General features: G+C 36.6%; 1 protein-coding gene across 2 annotated transcripts in view; it reads right to left on the bottom strand.

Annotated features, from left to right (window-relative positions):
- Positions 1-569: 569 nt before the first annotated feature.
- Positions 570-18,405, bottom strand: part of LOC101901475 (midnolin homolog) — a 107,258-nt gene continuing 89,422 nt past the window's right edge. For both annotated transcript variants that reach the window (XM_005184886.4, XM_059119175.1), the window contains 2 exons: positions 6,236-8,515; positions 570-3,472 (listed from right to left, as the gene is read on the bottom strand). In XM_005184886.4, the coding sequence (XP_005184943.2) occupies positions 2,696-3,472; positions 6,236-8,515 (3,057 nt within the window). In that variant the 3' untranslated portion in view covers positions 570-2,695. The remainder of the gene's footprint in view (positions 3,473-6,235; positions 8,516-18,405) is intronic.

Below are 18,405 nucleotides of genomic sequence, written 5' to 3' on the forward strand. Positions count from 1 at the left end.
CAGAAACAGGTTCTACCATGATACAATAAGGAGGTAGAACAGCTTCGTAAAACTACAGAAATACATCCCTGGGACTATGCCCGCTTTCTGTCAGACTCATTCAAAATGATATACAACAAGTTGTTTTAATTTTTTCCATATTTTCCTCATTTTTAAAATACGCGAGCCGCAATGAACGTGCTTTTCAATCATTGGTTTTGAAAATATTTTTTTTTCATTTTTCACAACAATAAATACATACACAAAATTGGCAGGAGTCGGACACACTTAGAAATAAATTGTAATCAGCTGGTAGCTCTACCTTACCTTTTATTGTACCATGGGTTCTACAAAGCGCAGCGAATTTCAAAAAAAAAAAGAACAATAACTGAGAAATAGCAAATATAAAAATAACGCCTAAAAGTATGCTACAATTCATGAAGAAAATCCTTCATTTTAAAACATTGTGACAATGGCGAGAACACTTGACGATTTCTTTAAAAGAAAAAATAAAATAAATGAAATAAAATAAAAAACGAAAAAACTTTTTTTTTTCAAAAAATACAATTAAACAAATTTATTTCTTTTATTTTTCACACAAAAATTTTAAATTAAAAAATAAAAATAAAATAAAAAGTAATAATAAAAATAATTTGTAAAATATTTGTAGTAGTTGTTGTTGATTGATTGATTGATTGTTGTAATAATATTTAAATTAAGTTTTCCAAAAAATATATATATGTATTTATTTCTTATTTAAAATTTAAAACTAAAGTTTATAGGTTTTGTTGGTATTTTCAATAAACCAAAAGGCAAAAAATTCATATGTGTAAGGGAAGTTTATTTGTTTGGTGGGAAGGAAAGGAAGGAAGGAAAAAGAAATTGGGGAAAGTTTTGAACTAAGTTTAAATAAAATGGAGTTTAAAAAAATAACGCACAACGTTTTAATATATATTTTTATTAAGATTAAAAAAAAACAGTGGGAAAAAATGTTAAGAAAGTAGTTGTAAAGTAGTAACAGATGTGTTCAAAATTCATTCTAGAAATAAAATAAATTGCATTAGAATGAAGTTTTGTTTTAAGAAACAATAGCTCAGCCTGCGGAGCAAAATTACAAAATTAAAAAAACTAACAGATCTAATATTGAAAATTACGAATTGTGGACCATCATTAATGTGTTTTGTTTCCATTTCAAAATTATTGCAAATTTAAGGTCTCTTTTGTTTTTGTTATTTAAAACTATTATTATTATTGTTGTTGTTATTAATTTAATAGTAATAAAGCAAAAAACCAAAAAAACATTTCTTAAGCTAAAAAAATCCAACAAAAATTCATTTAAAATAGAGCTACATATATGAATGAAAATTATTATTATTTTTTATGATATAATCCAAAAATATTAGGAAAAGGCATGTTGACGTTAAAACCGAAGAAAACACAATTTTTATATATAAATTATTTAAACATAACATTAATTAATTTAATTTGGTAACCACCAGTTAGATTTTGCAAAATTTGTCCATTTTTTCAATAATTCGCCAATCATAAAGTTCGGCTACAGATGTCTCTGGTAATCGAAAAATCAAAAACATTTCCAGATATCAACATCAAGACTTTTAGAAGGTATAATGATATATTATTTGGCCAAAAAAATCAGCAGAATTTCTTGATAATCACAAATAAAATAACTCCGTTTGAGTAAAAACTCTCGGAATCCTAACCATCCGGGAAATGATTACGTGGTATGGCGAACTTTGGGTGCTTGACTTGTAGATCTAAAATTATAAAACATATATATTCCAGCGTTTAATCCAAGATGAGGCAATCAAATAAAGGTAAGGAATTTTTGGAATCTTGACTTGTAGAAAAAATTATAAAACAGATATATTTCAGAGTTTAATCCAAGATGAGGCAATCAAATAAAAGTAAGGTAGCCTAATATTGAGTCAATTTCTATTAAAAAATAAACCTCAAAATTTTGTTAATTTTCCATCATTTTTTCAGGTTGCATATCTCTTTCAAAGTAAGTTATTCGCAATTATTTGCACTTTATTACTTCTTTGAGCCGAGTTATAGAAAAAAAAAAAGAAATTTCTCCACTAAAAACAATGGGGAAATGTGGAAAAAATCGGTGGATTTTAAAACTATTTCTAAGATGGTTCAATGATACTGTTTTCAAAAAATGATGAGGCTAAATCAGTAAAAATCCATTCTGTCAAACTTTAAGACAGATTCTTTTTGCCTTAAAGAATGATAAAAAAGGAGGAAAAGGTGTTAATGCTTTCCCAAGCTCGCTTAAAATCGAACTCCTAAAATATTCACGGACTGAGGCTAGTTATTACAAAAAAAAAATGAACAAATTGCCTTAAAAAAACTGGTGGTTGTGTATAAATAAATTTTACATTTTACGATATTTTCTTTGATTTTTGTTGTTGTAAAGTAGTCATCGTTGTTGTTGTAATTGTTGGTGGTAATGTGAGAAAAAAAAAGGTATTTTATTTTTTATCTAAAAACTAATAAATGCTACACGAAGAAAAACTAATTAAAATTAAAAAAAATATGAACAGCAATTTTTTTTCTTTAAATTCTAATAAAATTAATTTCTTAAAAAAATCAAGAAGAATAAGCATCAAATAGTTTATCTATAAAAAAAGTTGTAATTCTGAAACACAAAACGTATTTTGCATTTTATGTTTTTTTTTGTTTAGTTATAAATCTATGCAGCTGTATCAACCTCTTCGACAATATGATTTGGTGATACTTCACTGGGCGCTGTGGATGCACTGGCCACACTAATTGGTGTTTGTTGATTGTTATTTGCACTAATTGGGCTATTTGTAGCACTGAGGCTGGTGGCATTGCCAGCATCTACAACACCAGCGCCACCCGATGTTGCCGTCGTGGCTGTGCTGGTGGTGCCAACAACGCGTGCTCCATATGGAGCTCCCTTTAATTTGCGTGCCTCACGTTTCTGTTTGCGCTGTTGCATTACCAAACGCAATTGATCCAATTTAGATTTGGTTTTCATATTATCCATTTCGGTAGCACATTTCTGGCAGGTATGTTCGCGTTCTCGTTCGCCGGTTTCACTGTGTATGCGATAACGACATTGGCACACCTTGCGCTCATCCACCATCACCTGTTGTTGGGATTGGTGATGATGATGATGGTGGTGTTGGTGATGCGATGATGACGCTGACGACGACGACGACGACGAAGAATGATGATGGCTGGTAACCATATTGGAACTGTTAGTCACATCTGGTTGGCAACAGGGATAGCTTTTGCTTGATTGTGATTTGCTAACATAATGACCGCTGCATTCGCCATAAGCACATATGGGTGAAGAAGAGGATGATGACGCTGAACCGCCACCACCATTAGATCCACTATTGATTGACGACGACGACGAGGAGGTGGAAGCGCTATTGTTATGTGTTTTAATGCATTTGACACAGGAGGGATGCGAGGAGTGATGATGCTTTGATGAAAGCTGTAAAGAGAAAGGAGAGGAAAAACAGATTAGATTTATGAATGCAAAAAATTGGTTTTCAGACTAGAATAGATTAATTTGAGCGCATGGCAAGATTCTTATAAGGTGTTCGGGTACTTTTTATCCCCTTGAAATTACAATTTAAGCTAATACTAAAAACTGTTGTGGGGTTAAAAAATGGCGATAAAATATTAAAGAAGTTTAAAAAATGAGAAACAATGCGACCTAATATACTAAAAGGGTCTGCTTATAAAGGCATCATGGCGTTTAAGTAAAAACGGAACTGTGTGAGAATAATTCAAGTTATTTCGGATTAACTTTCTTTGAGTATTATAAGGATTTTAGCGGCATAAAATGAACAAAATGGATACAAAGGTTCCCGTTGGAGTTTTTCCATGAATAAGCCAACAATTTGTTTTGTCTTGGACATTTCACTTCTATTCGAAATTTTGGTCAAGAATGATTGACTTTTTATACCCTTCACCATAGTATGCAGGGTATATTAAGTTTGTCCTTCCGTTTGTAACACCTCGAAATATGAATTTTAGATCCCACAAAGTATATATATTCTTGATCAGCATAGAATTCTATGTCGATTTATTGATGACCGTCCATTTGTCTGTCTGCCCGTCTGTGGAAATAACTCTAGCTTCCGAATGAATTGAAGTAGGTTGATAAAATTTTACTCAAATGTGTGTTTAATTTTTATATACCCCCATATATCGTTACCTCTCTATATTCGATAGTTTGCTGATTTCAGCGACACTATTTACCGGAATTGCTTCAGATTTTGTATTTGAAGTTCCCGCCTACGACAGAGAATTGTGTGTGCAGGTCTAGGTCTAGGTCTTCGTATTTGGTATTTCTCTTTCTCTTAGTGTCCCAGATTTATATTATCCTTGCTCCGTGTTTTTCTTCCGAGGTGTTTTATGGTAAATGTCGCCTTTTATAACTTAGCTTGTCAAATTCCCTAAGTGTGCCAAGGAAATGGTAAAAATATATATTTCCTTAGCATGACAAGACAGAGGGAATACCATGTGTTGTGAGAGAATTGAGAATGGAGTCGTCGAGCTATCAAGGCGAGGACGATAATGAAAATGTATTCTGTCAAAACCTAATCATTAAACGCTTTAATTAATTAATTGTAACTGCCGAGTTTATCGGGCGGAGATCCTTGCAACCAAAAAGGTAGCCGAAATGGTAAGAGAACTTTGTTATGGCCGGAGCCATTAGCCGAAATGGTAAGAGAACTTTGTCGGGAGCCATTATTGACTGTAAGAAAGTCCTTCCTGAAATTCGCGACCTCATTAAACTTTTTTGGGTTCCAGGACAGAGCAATATAATAGGGAATGAAAAGACTAGCTCGAGGTGGTTTCCAGTCGATTGTTGAATCAATTAATTAAAGAGACTGTCAAACCACGTATCCGCTATTATGTCAGTCGATTCGAAAATGCTTCAATGAATCTAAGGTAATCTGGCCGGTTATCTCGAGAAGAATCTGCCATCTTCTAGTAGGTTGGAACTAAAAATCGTTGTAGACATATTGACTTCCCATTGTGGTATCAGATATCGAACCTCAATTTTTCCCTCTCAGATATAGACGCCTTCATCATCTATAGGTTTGCTAAAAGCATCTCATGGCTAGACTATATCTCTCTGCTACCAATTCATTTCAACAAGCCATTTTTCTTTTCGCTTCTCTACCTTTTCTTATGACCACAACTGATTCTTTCTACGATGTACACAATGGGCCAAGGGTCTCCGACGCAGACCCCCCTTCATCATCTATAGGTTTGCTAAAATCATCTCATGGCTAGGCTAGACCTCCCTACAACTAATTCATTTCGCTTCTCTGTATTTCTTATCACCATAACTGATTCTTTCTAGGATGTACACAATGGACCAAGAGTCTCCGAGTGAAACACTAGGTACGCAACCTAAACTCAAATCAAAGTACGATAAGACCGTACTTTTAGTGTTCTTCGATATTTCTCTCTTTTGCTTCTTGCATCCATTGTAAGGTTTTCTTTTTTTTGTGAGAAATTATCACTGATCAACATAGCCACCATGTCGTAAATATACGTTACAACTTGTATACGATACAACTTGGAAATGGAATCCTTAAGCAGTAGATTTTTGAAGCATGGAAATGTATGTGGTAAATGGAAAGCTCAATCGACACAAAAACCTCTTGCAAAAGGTCCCCAAGGAACCGAACATTTACTTAGAAAGAGTCTATAGTCTAGGAAATCCTCGGCAGGACAATAACGTGTATTTGAATCTTGTTGCACTTCGTTTATTCCATCATTTGAAACTGGGAAGAAGGCACATATATTTCAATATATTTAGCATCCTTTGATAGGATATTATGGAATTTGAACATATTACGTATACTTTCCATCGACTCAGGAATCAGGATTTATCCAGACTCAGGCTCGGTCAACTTCGCGATTCGTTTTTTTTTCTGTAATAGAGAGTTTGCGTCTAATAGGTTGGTCAAGATGAATGATGATATTTCAAAAAGGATACGGACTGAGGAGTAGAATTTTGAAAATGTGGCCAAAACCGAAGAAATTACCGAAATATTTGTTATCAAATTTAAATAAAGCAACAGAATATATTCCATAATCACATAGCCGATCTTAGAAAAACACCTATTTGAACAATAATCCCTTAAAGTCGCAGGTCTTCCAAGGTTTAATTATATACCAACTATCCTAAGTAATTTTTCTACCATAATATGCATAGTGTTTCCCCACTTACATGTTTACTCCTGGAACTATGATGTATAGCACCCGGCGAACCGCTGGCTGCTGCCACCGATGCTGCGGCAGCTGCCGATGTTGATGGAGCCTCAAAGCTAATGCGTGCACCACGATGATATTGTGGCGTTGCACTCAACAGATCATTCAAAATATGTATTACGGTGGATATATCACGTTTGGGACGACCATATCTGTCCTGCAGAGCTGGATTTAGTGTACCCGAAAATGTTCCCGAATATATTCCTTTGCCGTGATTTTTCATTGATTCAATGACGGCGCCGGAACCACTTTTGCGCGGTGTCTCCTCGCTGGCCGAGAAATCGATTTTATTGGTGAAAACTTCTTTGGATAGTTTGCGCAGCGTTTGGGTGAGATTACGTGATGCCTCGGCGAGTGTACGGGAATCTGAAACAATGCCGGATTCATCTAGTTCAATGGGTGTTGCGGCAGCTGCGGCCGTTGCGCTAGTTGGTGTTGAATGGTTGGATTGGGCCGCAATTGGTGTGGTGGTGTTAGAGCTTGAGGCCAATGGAGCGGCTATCATTAGGGGCGTTGGTGCTGCCACAGTGGGTTTGGACTTTGTTGGAGTTTGTGTAGAAATGTTTAGGGTATCATCGCTGGAATTGAAACCACTATCATTGGAAATGCCACCACCGCGTTGGGGTGTTGTTGAGGACGACGAAGATGAAGACGTCGAGGAGAGATTTGGTTGCAATTTTACGGAATTGCTGGTTTGTACTCCAGGGTGATGGTAGTGATGATGATGGTGGTGGTGATGATGATGATGACGATGCTTACGGGTAATTGCATTGTGGGCTGTTTTGTGTAACGACGACGACGAGGACGACGATGAAGAGGCACGCGACGATGCTGAGGAAGAATTGCCGGCAATATTTGTTAGGGGTGGGGGTGGTGTTGTCAAAACAGGACCACCGGAATTAATAGATTTATAATTTGGTGTGCTGGTCATTATAGAGCTTGTACGTTGTTGTTGTTGATGCTGTTGTTGTTGAGCTAATTGTGGCATCTGTTGCTGTTGTTGTTGTTGTTGTTGTGAAGTAATACATGAACTTTCAATGCATTGTTTGGCGCTTACATGAGGTGCCATATTCCCAGCACCACTGCTTCCTCCATTAAGTCTGGTACAGAGACAGGAGGTCAACTTCGCTGCAATGGGATCCTGACAAATTGGTGGTGGTGCTGCTGCCGTTGCAGTATTAGCACTTAAAGCCGTTGTATGTGGGCCAAGGGCCACGGAATTGGAGGAACTATTGTTGTTGTTACTACTATTCGAAGATATACGGGGAATGTGTTTAATTGATGTGGTCTTAATGGGGCTTGAGACTAAATTTGATAAAGATTTGATGGGTGACTGTTCCAAGAGTACAGCCTCAGCTGAGGAGGGTGTATGGAAGGGCGAGGCCACTACTGGCACAATGGCCGATGTGGGAATTGCGCTTGTAGTTGTTGTTTGTTGCCCAGCCGAACCAGCAGCCGCAGCATTTGTGGTGACGGCAGGTGTTAGACGTGAACCGGGCTGAGCCATAGCAATACTCTTGACAATATTGCTTAGATATGAGCTGAAATCGGAATTTTTGGAGTTTATTGCGCCGTTGACACCAGACGTTGAGGAGGATGTTGGTGTGGGAAGTGGTTGTGCGGCCAATGGTGTTGTCATTCTTACAGTCGATGGTGGTGGTACTACGGTGGGGTTGGCATGTTTTCCCACAACCCTTTGTGTTGTATCCATTTCAAATTTCCTCACTGCATTGGCATTTTGGGCAGTGGGCATGACCACTCCAACTCCTGCTCCACCTGCTGTAGCATTTGATGAGGCTATGGATCCTGGTACTACACCATTAACACCATTATTGTGCTGATGATGATGGTGGTGGTGATGATGATGGTGACTGTTGTTGCTGCTGCTACCGCTGTTGGAAGATGAGGAAGCTGGCGCTGAGGTTCCACCATTTGTTGCTGCTGTCGATCCACCGGCAGTTTGTGTCGATGCACTGCGACTACTACTGCTGCGATGATGATGGTGATGATGATGATGACTGGAACGTGTACGTGAGGAACTACTGCTGCAATTCGAGCCGCTGTGATGAGCGGCACTGTTGACAGGATTTACCGTGCTAAGTTGTAACTGTATCAGCATCATATGATCACCCAGACGCATACTCAAATTCAATGGAGTTTTGCCGCTAAGAAAATCATTGACTTGGGCATCATTCAGCGATTCAAGGGCTTGCATAACCGTATTCTCGGGACGTTGAGCCTGCAAAAAAAAGAGAAGAAGATAATTATTAATTTTGGAAATACACAGAAGTTATTTGGTTTCTTAAAAATATATGAGGGGATGGTTTAAAAATATGGCGTTTAACTTATTTTTTTGGAATCTCAAGTTGGAACCCGTCTAGAGCCTTTGTCAAGTTAATAGGAATTTATTTGATATTTTTTATAGGTAAGTCATCAAGTAACGGTATTTTAATTGAAGGTAAAATATGGATATTTTAGTCAGATATTCTACTCAGAAGCAGAAGTTGGATTTCTTTATCACCTCTACTCTTCGAGCTCATTTAGATCTTGGAATAGCCAATAAAATAAGGATATACTATAAGAAGAAGTTAGATTTAGTAGAATTTTTCTATCTCTACTCTTCAAGTCTGTAGGTCTTGAAATTAAGAATATAGCCAGAAATAGAATTTTTTGCAACTCCATCCACAATTAGTGCCAATATTTTTTATTTGCGTGAAATTTTTTAAAAGCCAATAATTTGTTATACGAAAAAAGATCAATGTGCCCGACAATGCCTTGATTACATATTCCTCTTTGCATGACATTGACATTGACCCACCTATAAATTTCTACGCCATGGGTTTTTACGACTCTTTTTCCACTCCCGATCTCTCTCTCGCTGTTTTACGAGTTTTATAAACAAACATCGTAATTGCGTTTTATTTCAGAATATTATTGTCTGCCTAGCCACCATTGACGCCTCTTGCCATCTCCTCGACCGTCCATCAATGAATGCAATACCGGCACAATCGCACCGCTAAAACCAAAAAAATAAAATCACCAACAACCAAAGGGGAATGAGGGAGCGTGAGTCCCACCAATATAAACAACCCCTCATTCATTTCCTTTTTCCTGTCCGTTCTGCAGCGTAACGGCATCAAAAGTGGGCGTTCGTTAAGTCAACAAATCGACACCTCTGTAACCCGGCGTTTATTTGCAAAAAAATTGGAATTACATATTTTCATTTGATATACGTCATTACATTTACAAATGTATACCGGCCGCCACCCACCCAATGTGCGGATGCAAGGAATTTCACACAGAATACTCACTGACTGACTGACTTTATGTCACACTTAATTAAAAGCTCATTTATTTAACTGCAAGTAGGTAAAAGCATTCTAGTAAAAAATAAGAAGATAATGCAAGACCAAGACCCGATGTACGCAGTACTTTTGTGCAGCGATTTATGGTCGGGATTTAGTTTTGAATGGCAGGCGGGGGTTCCCATCAGTTTGACTATTTAATTTGATTTTTTTTAAGAGAGAAACTATTAAAAAGAGGAGGAAGAGAATTATTGGAAATCTCCAAAAGTGGAGAATTTTATGGTTGCTTGGTGTAATTGAAGGACATAAAAAATTCCAAATTCGTAGTAATCAGGTCAAATGGATTAATACAATTTTGATCGGTTGACGAGTTTTTTTTTAATTTTTTTTCGATCGGCCGGTTGACGATTTTTTTTTCATTTTTTCGATCGGGGTTTGAGAAAGGGTAATATCGACTCTTGCCAAAGATTGAAGTTATTCCTAACAGTGACGACTGGAAAATTCATTCGAAACTTGATAAAAGAACCGTCAAGAAAAATCGAACGACATTAACGACCAGAATGAAACTTTTTCTTTAACGCTTTCGTTGAGGAGGCATTTGCTTTCGTTTTTTCCTTTAACGTATCACTCCTACAAATTTTGGCTGATTTTTGCAGATTTCTTCAATGAAAATACATATGACTGGGAGAGGTACCTCATGGAATCGTCGGATCGATTGGTTTAATGGTAATTTATTTAAGGCGATGAATGATTGGCGTTGGACAATGGAAAAACTTCTATCCAAGAGTTTTAGAGCAAATATAAAGAAGAGGTCAACCCCCAAAGGGAAGGATGCCTGATTTAATTAAAAGTTCTCCAACTCAAAAGGGGTGAATGCTTACGAACACACCCATTACTTACAAATAGTGGAAAACTCAATCTAAATGAAAAAGTAGTGAAATAACTGAACCCAGAAGTGACTAAAGCTAGAATTTTGAAATTCTGCATGAGGCCGAGTCGTGGTGCGTAGGTGTGTGATAAGACTGGATGTTTCGAAATTCGTACTACGAAAAGTACTGGACAAACCAAATGAGCTAGAATTCTGAAATTTGGAATGAAAGTCACTAATGGAGTGCAGGATAAATATACCAAAGAGTTTTTGGAAATTCGCACTTTAAGGTTACGAAAAGATCCAAAATTGTACTAAACTCCTAAAATGGTACCGTTTAGTATTATGTTGACGGATAGAGCTAAAATTTGAATTGAATTAAAATTTGGTATCAGAATCAAGGTTGGAAAGTAAATTTGATACATGCAGGCGGTTTTGGAAATATGTACTAAGTGTGCGAATTGTACTAAACGGTACTAAATTTGTAACAGTTTGGTTTAAGGTGAACGGATGAAGTTGGGATTTTAAAAATTTTGTTTTGGGACGAATATTTGTGGTAGATTTGTGATAAAGAAGCGGTTTTGATAATGTGTTCTACAAGTACTCGAAAAGTACTAAATAGTACCACATTTGGTACAATATGCCATTGGGTAAACAGAGCGGGCTTAAAATCTTAATTTTGGTATTAGGGTGTAGCTCGAATATATGGAGGTGTTTTGGGCAATGTTTACTATAATTGTACGAAAAGAACTAAATGGTACTATACTTGGCATTGGGTGAAGGGATAGAGATAATATTCTGAAATTTGATGTAGATGTCACTGTTGGTGTCTGCGGTTAAGATATGGAGGTGGTTTTGGTGTGATGTGTACTATAATTGTACGAAAAGTACTAAATTTGGTATTAGGTGAAGGAATAAAGCTGAAATGATTAAATTTGATATTCAGGTCACTTTTGGTATCTGGGATTGAGGATAGGAGCTGTTTTTGGTCATGTGTACTATTATTGTACGAAAAGTGCTAAATAGAACTATACTTGATACAATTTGGTATTGGCTGAATAGATAATGCCTTAAATCTGCAATTTCGAGGTGCCTGGACATATGGAGGTACTTGCAGGAATTGTGTACTATAATTGTTCGAAAAGTACTGAATGAAAAATGGCTCGTGAACTTATCGCAATATTCCATTCGGCACATATTGAAAAATGAGCTCGGTGTAACCCCATTGAAATTCCAAATAGTGCAAGAATTTACACGGCAACAAAAAGAAAATAGACTTAAAAGAGCTAAAGAGATACTTCGCTTGGCCGAAAGTGGTGAACTGCCGAATTGGGTTTTCTTCGATGGGAAAACATTCGTTGTCCAGCAGTTTGTAAACAAACAAAATGATCGGGTTTACTTGCCAAAGAGGTCAGCTGAAAATGTGCACCTCCGGTTGGCCACCAGAACTCAAGCGCCGGTCATGGTGATGGTGTGGACCACCATAACAGCCGATGGTCGCTCTCCGCTAGTATTTATCGAACGTGGCATCAGGATAAATGCCGAATATTACTGCGAAAATATTCTGAAGGGTATATCAAAGCCTTGGACACGCAAACATTTTGGCCGCACACCTTGAACATTCCAACAGGACTCAGCACCATCGCACTCAGCACGCGTCACCCAAGAATGGTTACAAATTGAGATTGTTTCTCGCTTCATTTCCAGCGCACAATGGCCACCAAAATCTCCGAATACCAATCCGTTGGACTATTGTCTGTGGAGTATTTTGGAAAGCAAGGTTGACTCTAAAAATTACCAAAGTGTCGATTTGTCGGCAATGGGCCAAAATACCACAGAGCACCATTTGGGCTGCGTGTGACGGTCATAATTCGTGCCAAAGGTGGCCAATTCGAACAAATCTAGACTTATTCTAAAATTTTAAGCTATTTCCGACCTTTTTTGCTTTCATTCAATAAAATTAAAAAAATTGTAGAATCTATGGCGTTTGACTTTTTTGCAGTTTTTATATCACCTCTGTATATATCAAAATTAGGCCCAAATTTAATACTTTAAACATCCCTTGTTCTGTAGAAAAGTCCCCATTTTTTTAAGCTAACCGCGATGCATTTTTTCCTTTCTTCTTCAGCAATTTTTAGGGTAATTGAACTTTCTCTACAATATTCTACTTGGAAGAAAGCAGAAAAATGTTGTTGAATTGTGTTACTCTTATTTTGCTGAGGTTATTGTTGTTGTTGTTATTGACGTGAATATCTCAAATAACAATGACAACAAGAGCAACAGAGGCAGAAGCAGCAACAACAATAACACCACTTGAACGTTTCCTTTGTGTGCGACTCGAGTCGACTGGCCTGGTCTGGCCTGCCTGCCTGGTTGTAGATACAAAACTCGATTTGGTTGGGTTGCCCTTTGTTGACATTTTGATAATTATAAAGAACAATAAGAAGACGAAGAATAAAAACAATAACAGCAACAACAACAAAATACAGTAGATCCAAAGAGAAAAATATTACGCCTCCCCCTCCAATCGAACAAACGGCAACAAAGTACCAAGTCCAATAATTGCCATTATTTGCACAGATATTTCAATCAGTCGAGTTTTAATTAAATTATTGGATTTTTTTCTTCGGACAGGAGAAGGAGAAGAAGTGGATGGAGGCGAGATCACATGGAGTTGGTATTTTTATACCCTCCACCATAGTATGGAGGGTATATTAAGTTTGTCATTCCGTTTGTAACACCTCGAAATATACATTTTAGACCCCACAAAGTATATATATATATTCTTGATCAGCATAAAATTCTATGCCGATTTGGCGATGTCCGTACGTCTATCTGTCTGTGGAAATCACTCTATCTTCCGAACGAAATGAAGTAAGTTGTTAAACATTTATTTAAATGTGTATTATGTCTGTAGGTCTTTTGGTATGGAAAATGGGCCATGTAGGTCCACGTCTTCGTATAGCCCCCATATAAAGGTACCTCCCGATATTCGGTATTTTCATGATTTTAGCTACATTATTCACCAACATTTTTTTTAAATTTGGTATTTGAAGTTCGTAATGGATACTACAGGCTATGCCAGAAAATTATCTGTGCAGGTCCACGTCTTCGTATAGGCCCCATATAACGGTACCCCCCGATATTCGGTATTTTGATGATTTTAGCGACATTATTCACCAGAATTTTTTTCTAATTAAGAATTTGAAGTTCGTAATGAATACTACATCTTATGACAGAAAATTGTCTGTGCAGGTCCACGTCTTCGTATAGCCCCCATATAACGGTACCTCCCTATTTTGGGTATTTTGGTAATTCATGCGACATTATTTACCGGAATTGTTTCAAATTTGGTATTTGAAGTTCGTAATGGATACTACAGGCTATGCCAGAAAATTGTCTGCGCAGGTCTACGTCTTCGTATAGCCCCCATATAACGGTACCTCCCGATATTCGGTATTTTGATGATTTTAGCGACATTATTCATCAGATTTTTTTTTCTAATTAAGTATTTGAAGTTCGTAATGAATACTACATCTTATGACAGAAAATTGTCTGTGCAGGTCCACGTCTTCGTATAGCCCCCATATAACGGTACCTCCCTATATTCGGTATTTTTATGATTTAAGCGACATTATTCACCACAATTTTTTTCAAATTTGGTATTTGAAGTTCGTAATGGATACTACAGCCTATGCCAGAAAATTGTCTGTGCAGGTCCACGTTTTATAATCCCCATGGTACCTCCCTATTTGCGGTATTTTGACGATTTTAGCTACATTATAAACAGATGTTTTTTTGTCAAGTTTCGCATTTAAATATTGTAATAGCTTATGACAAAAGTCCACGTCGTTGTATAGACCCTAATATACGGCTACATTCGGTATTTTTAAGATTGTAACAGAAATTTTAAATTTTAAACCAAATTTTCATGGTATGAAAAACTATGAAAAATTTTAACGAAGCCCCACTGCAATTTGATCGCTTGGTCTCTAGACTTTATAATAGAAGTCTTTATAGTAAAATAAAATTGTAAGCTTCACAAGTCTCTAAAACTGATAAGGATGATCTGATCGAATAAAATGGGACTCCACAAAACTGCTTATAGTTTTCAAATAATATTATCAAAAAACATACGTTTGGGCAGCCAAAAATCTATCTCCACGTTTTAACAAATATCTGCAAATTTGTAGGCTTTAATTTTTTATTTTTTCATAATGACTCCAACAACAAATGTGGCGCCCAAACGTGGTGCTCAGCAACAACCACCACCACAGGTTTTCTGAAGCTAAAATAGCAGCAGACAGTGGCTACGTGAGGTAATGTAATCGAAATTACGTCACATCTAGTTGAGATATTCACACATTGTATATGAAAAAAAAGAAGCAGAAAAAAATGGCAAAGTAAAATAAAGGTGGTCTGGCGGTCTCTTAGGTGGCAAATGCATATATGCAATAATAATAACAATAAAAAAAAAAAACAAAATTGTAGGCAAATATAAACAAAAGTAAATGAATATCGGTAATGCTTTCTATAAGGACGAGGAACTAAATAAATTCGCGAAATTAGAGGTAAAATAAAAACAAAACCCATGGTATTGGGGAAAAAGCTCGGTAATCCCTACAGGGAAAAGGCTTTCTGTAGTAAAAATTACACTGTTCCCCGGGCTATGTTTTTTTCTATAAACAATCTACAGCAACCGAGACTTCGGTTTATCTATAGAAAAAACACGCTGTGCTCCAGAACAGTGATATTTTTATATTGAAAAAAATTCAACTGTCTTTCAGGATAGTGATTTTTTTCTATAGAAAAAGTTACGCAGCACCCCATGACAGTGATTTTTCCTATAGAAAAAATTACGGAGCACCCAGGATAGTGATTTTTTCTATAGAAACATTTAGGATGTACCCAAGTACGGTGATTTTTTCCATAGAAAAAATTACGCTCTAACCCAGGACAGTGATATTTTTTTAAAGAAAAAAAAATACGATGCACATCAGGACAGCGATTTTTCCTATTTTCCTCAACGAAATAACGACTTTGGACCTTAGTTCTCTCTGGACCAAACTAGTTTCAGTATATTTGAAGTCAATCTATGGGTGTCCGTCTGCCTGGCTGGCTGGTGCGCACATCGTAATATTACAGAAAAACTGCAACCAACTTCAGACTGCTGTCATTTAAAAGCCACTCGTCCGACAGCTGTTAAAATTATTCCGGTGACAGCTCATTATATTGTTTACAAGCGTACAAAAGCATTTTGGTGAGAATTTTCCAGAAAAAAAGTTATTCGTGATGGAATTCAGGCGTGATAGTGTGATTTCTTTATATTAGGCGGGAAAACCACAAGTGGCTATCGTTAGAGCACTCCAGCATTTAAATGTGAATAACTCTTTTGTGTCTCGTAACGCCGCTCGATGTCAAGGAAGTGGACAGAAGAAAACAGCAACATCAGCAGAAATGGTTCGAAAAGTAAAGAAGCGACGTGATAGAAACCCGAGTCGCAGTGGCTTAAAAATGGCTCGTGAGCAGAACATATCGCAATATTCCATTCGGCAAATATTGAAAAATGAGCTCTGGGTAAAGCCATTGAAATTCCAAAAAGTGCAAGAACTTACACCGCAACAGAAAGAAAATAGAATCAATAGAGCTAAAGAATTGCTTCGCTTGGCCGAAAGTAATGAACTGCCGAATTTGGTTTCCTTCGTTGTCCAGCAGTTTGTATATGATCGTGTGTTTACTTGCCGAAGAGGTCAGCTGAAAATGTGCACCTTCGGTTGGTCACCAGAACTCAAGCGCCGGCCATGGTGATGGTGTGGGGGCCGCCATAACAGCAGATAGTCGCTCTCCGCTCGTATTAATCGACCGTGGCATCAGAGTAAATGCCGAATATTATCGCGAAAATATTCTGGAGGGTGTATTAAAGCCCTAGACACTCAGACATTTTGGCCACAGACCTTGGACATTCCAACAGGACTCAGCACCACCGCACTCAGCACGCGCCACCCAAGAATGGTTACAAAATGAGGTTCCTCGCTTCATTTCCAGCGCACAATGGCCACCAAAATCTCCGGATATCAATCCGTTGGACTATTGTGTCTGGAATATTTTTAAAAGCAAGGTTGGCACTAAAAAATACCAAATTGTCGATCACCTCAAGCAAGCGCTTCACCGGGAATGGGCCAAAATACCGCAGAGCAACATTCGGGCTGCGTGTGACCGTTTGAAGGCCATAATCCGTGCCAAAGGTGACCAATTCGAACAAATTTAATCTTGTTCTAATATTTGATGCTATTTCCGAAATTTTTTGCTTTTATTCAATAAAATTTTAAAAAAAAATGTAAAAATTATGGCGTTTGACTTTGTTGCAGTTTTTTTATCTCACCCTGTATATATTACTCTTAACCAGAGATCTGATGTAAATATGGAATTTACTGACCCACCCGTTCTGGAACATGAAGTGGAAGTGGATACGAAATGGAAAATATTGGCCCAATCCTTCCGAAACCTCGCCTATAAAGTGTCAACAGTTTCAATAACCAGGCTGTCAGCAAAAGGGTCTCATAATTGTTTACTTGTTTTCAATAAAAAAAGAAATTGTGCTGTTTTGCATAGAAATTATTTCTAGACTGAAAAAAAAATTGTTCCCAAAGTTAAGACTAAAACTTTTGTATTAAAATTTTATTTCAGAGGATTTAATGTACAAAATGTCTCATATGCAAAAATATATAGGCCAACACCTGTTTTTTCTTTTCTTTTAAATAAATGGCTTAACTTTCATCATAAACGTTTTTTTTTTTTTTTTTTGTTGAAATTCGTCTTGGCTGGTGATAAGTGTATAATGAATGGACAAAATTTGCTTGGGTTTCACCTTATATTTGTTGTTTTTTTTTTTTTTTTTTTGGTTAAGTTTCTTATTATGTTTTATAGATTATTCACAGATTTTGGATTATACTAAGGAGAGGAGAAAAATAAAAAAAAAAATTGTGCAATAAATGACGACGTCATCAGATGGGGTTTCACGCCAAATTAACATTATAATCAGGCAATTGATTGATGGATGAATCAATCGATCGATCGATAAATCGATGGTGATGGTGTTGGACAGTAGCAGCAAGTGATTATCAATGATAATGGTAATAAAAAAAAAAGAAATTAGAGACAAAAAATGTTAAAAAAAAACTCCACAATAACTGATAAAAAGAAAGCCGGGATGGTTTTGAGATGGAGCTAGGAAACTATGGAGGTGGAATGTGGTGGGTAAATGTGCTAAAAGGGATAATACCACTTTGCAACACGAAGTGCTAAAAGAAAAGAGCTAAAAATAGAAAACACATGGCGTTTATAAAATTTACTTCGCATAGTAACCTAAATAGAGGGTGCAAGTTTCCCCCTCTTCCAGATATTTGGAAATTTCCAGTTTACGATTCCATGGAATCCATTGATTTTTAAGTATATAGTGTCTTTTTCAATATTGCAGATAAAAACACGAGGATTATTTCGGTCTAAATTTTTAACCCTCATGCGAGGCAACAAAGGGGTCTTTTTGGCCCTTTTTTGAAAATGTTACTGAAAAATCCCTTTATCCAATTTACGATTCCATGGGATCCTTTGATTTTAGGTATATAGTGTTTTTGGCAATATTGCAGATAAAAACACGAGGATTATTTCAGTCTTTTAATCCTCATATTTTTATTTTTTAATCCTCATGCGAGTAAACAAATGGGTATTTTTGACCCTTTTTTAAAATATGGCAAAAAACTCCCTACAAACGGTACCATAGTAAGTCAAAATTACAAAATTATTTGTCATAAAATTCTACTACAGGTCCTTGGAAGACCTCAAAAGTCTAAATCTTACTAAAAGTTCGGGAACTCATATATATTACAAATTTCCTATAAAGCATCATTTTGGAGGGATGACATCCAAAACAAAAATATTCTTCATCAAATTTCAGTA

This window comes from Musca domestica, unplaced genomic scaffold, assembly GCF_030504385.1.
Source record: "Musca domestica strain aabys unplaced genomic scaffold, Musca_domestica.polishedcontigs.V.1.1 14, whole genome shotgun sequence".
NCBI lineage: Eukaryota > Metazoa > Arthropoda > Insecta > Diptera > Muscidae > Musca > Musca domestica.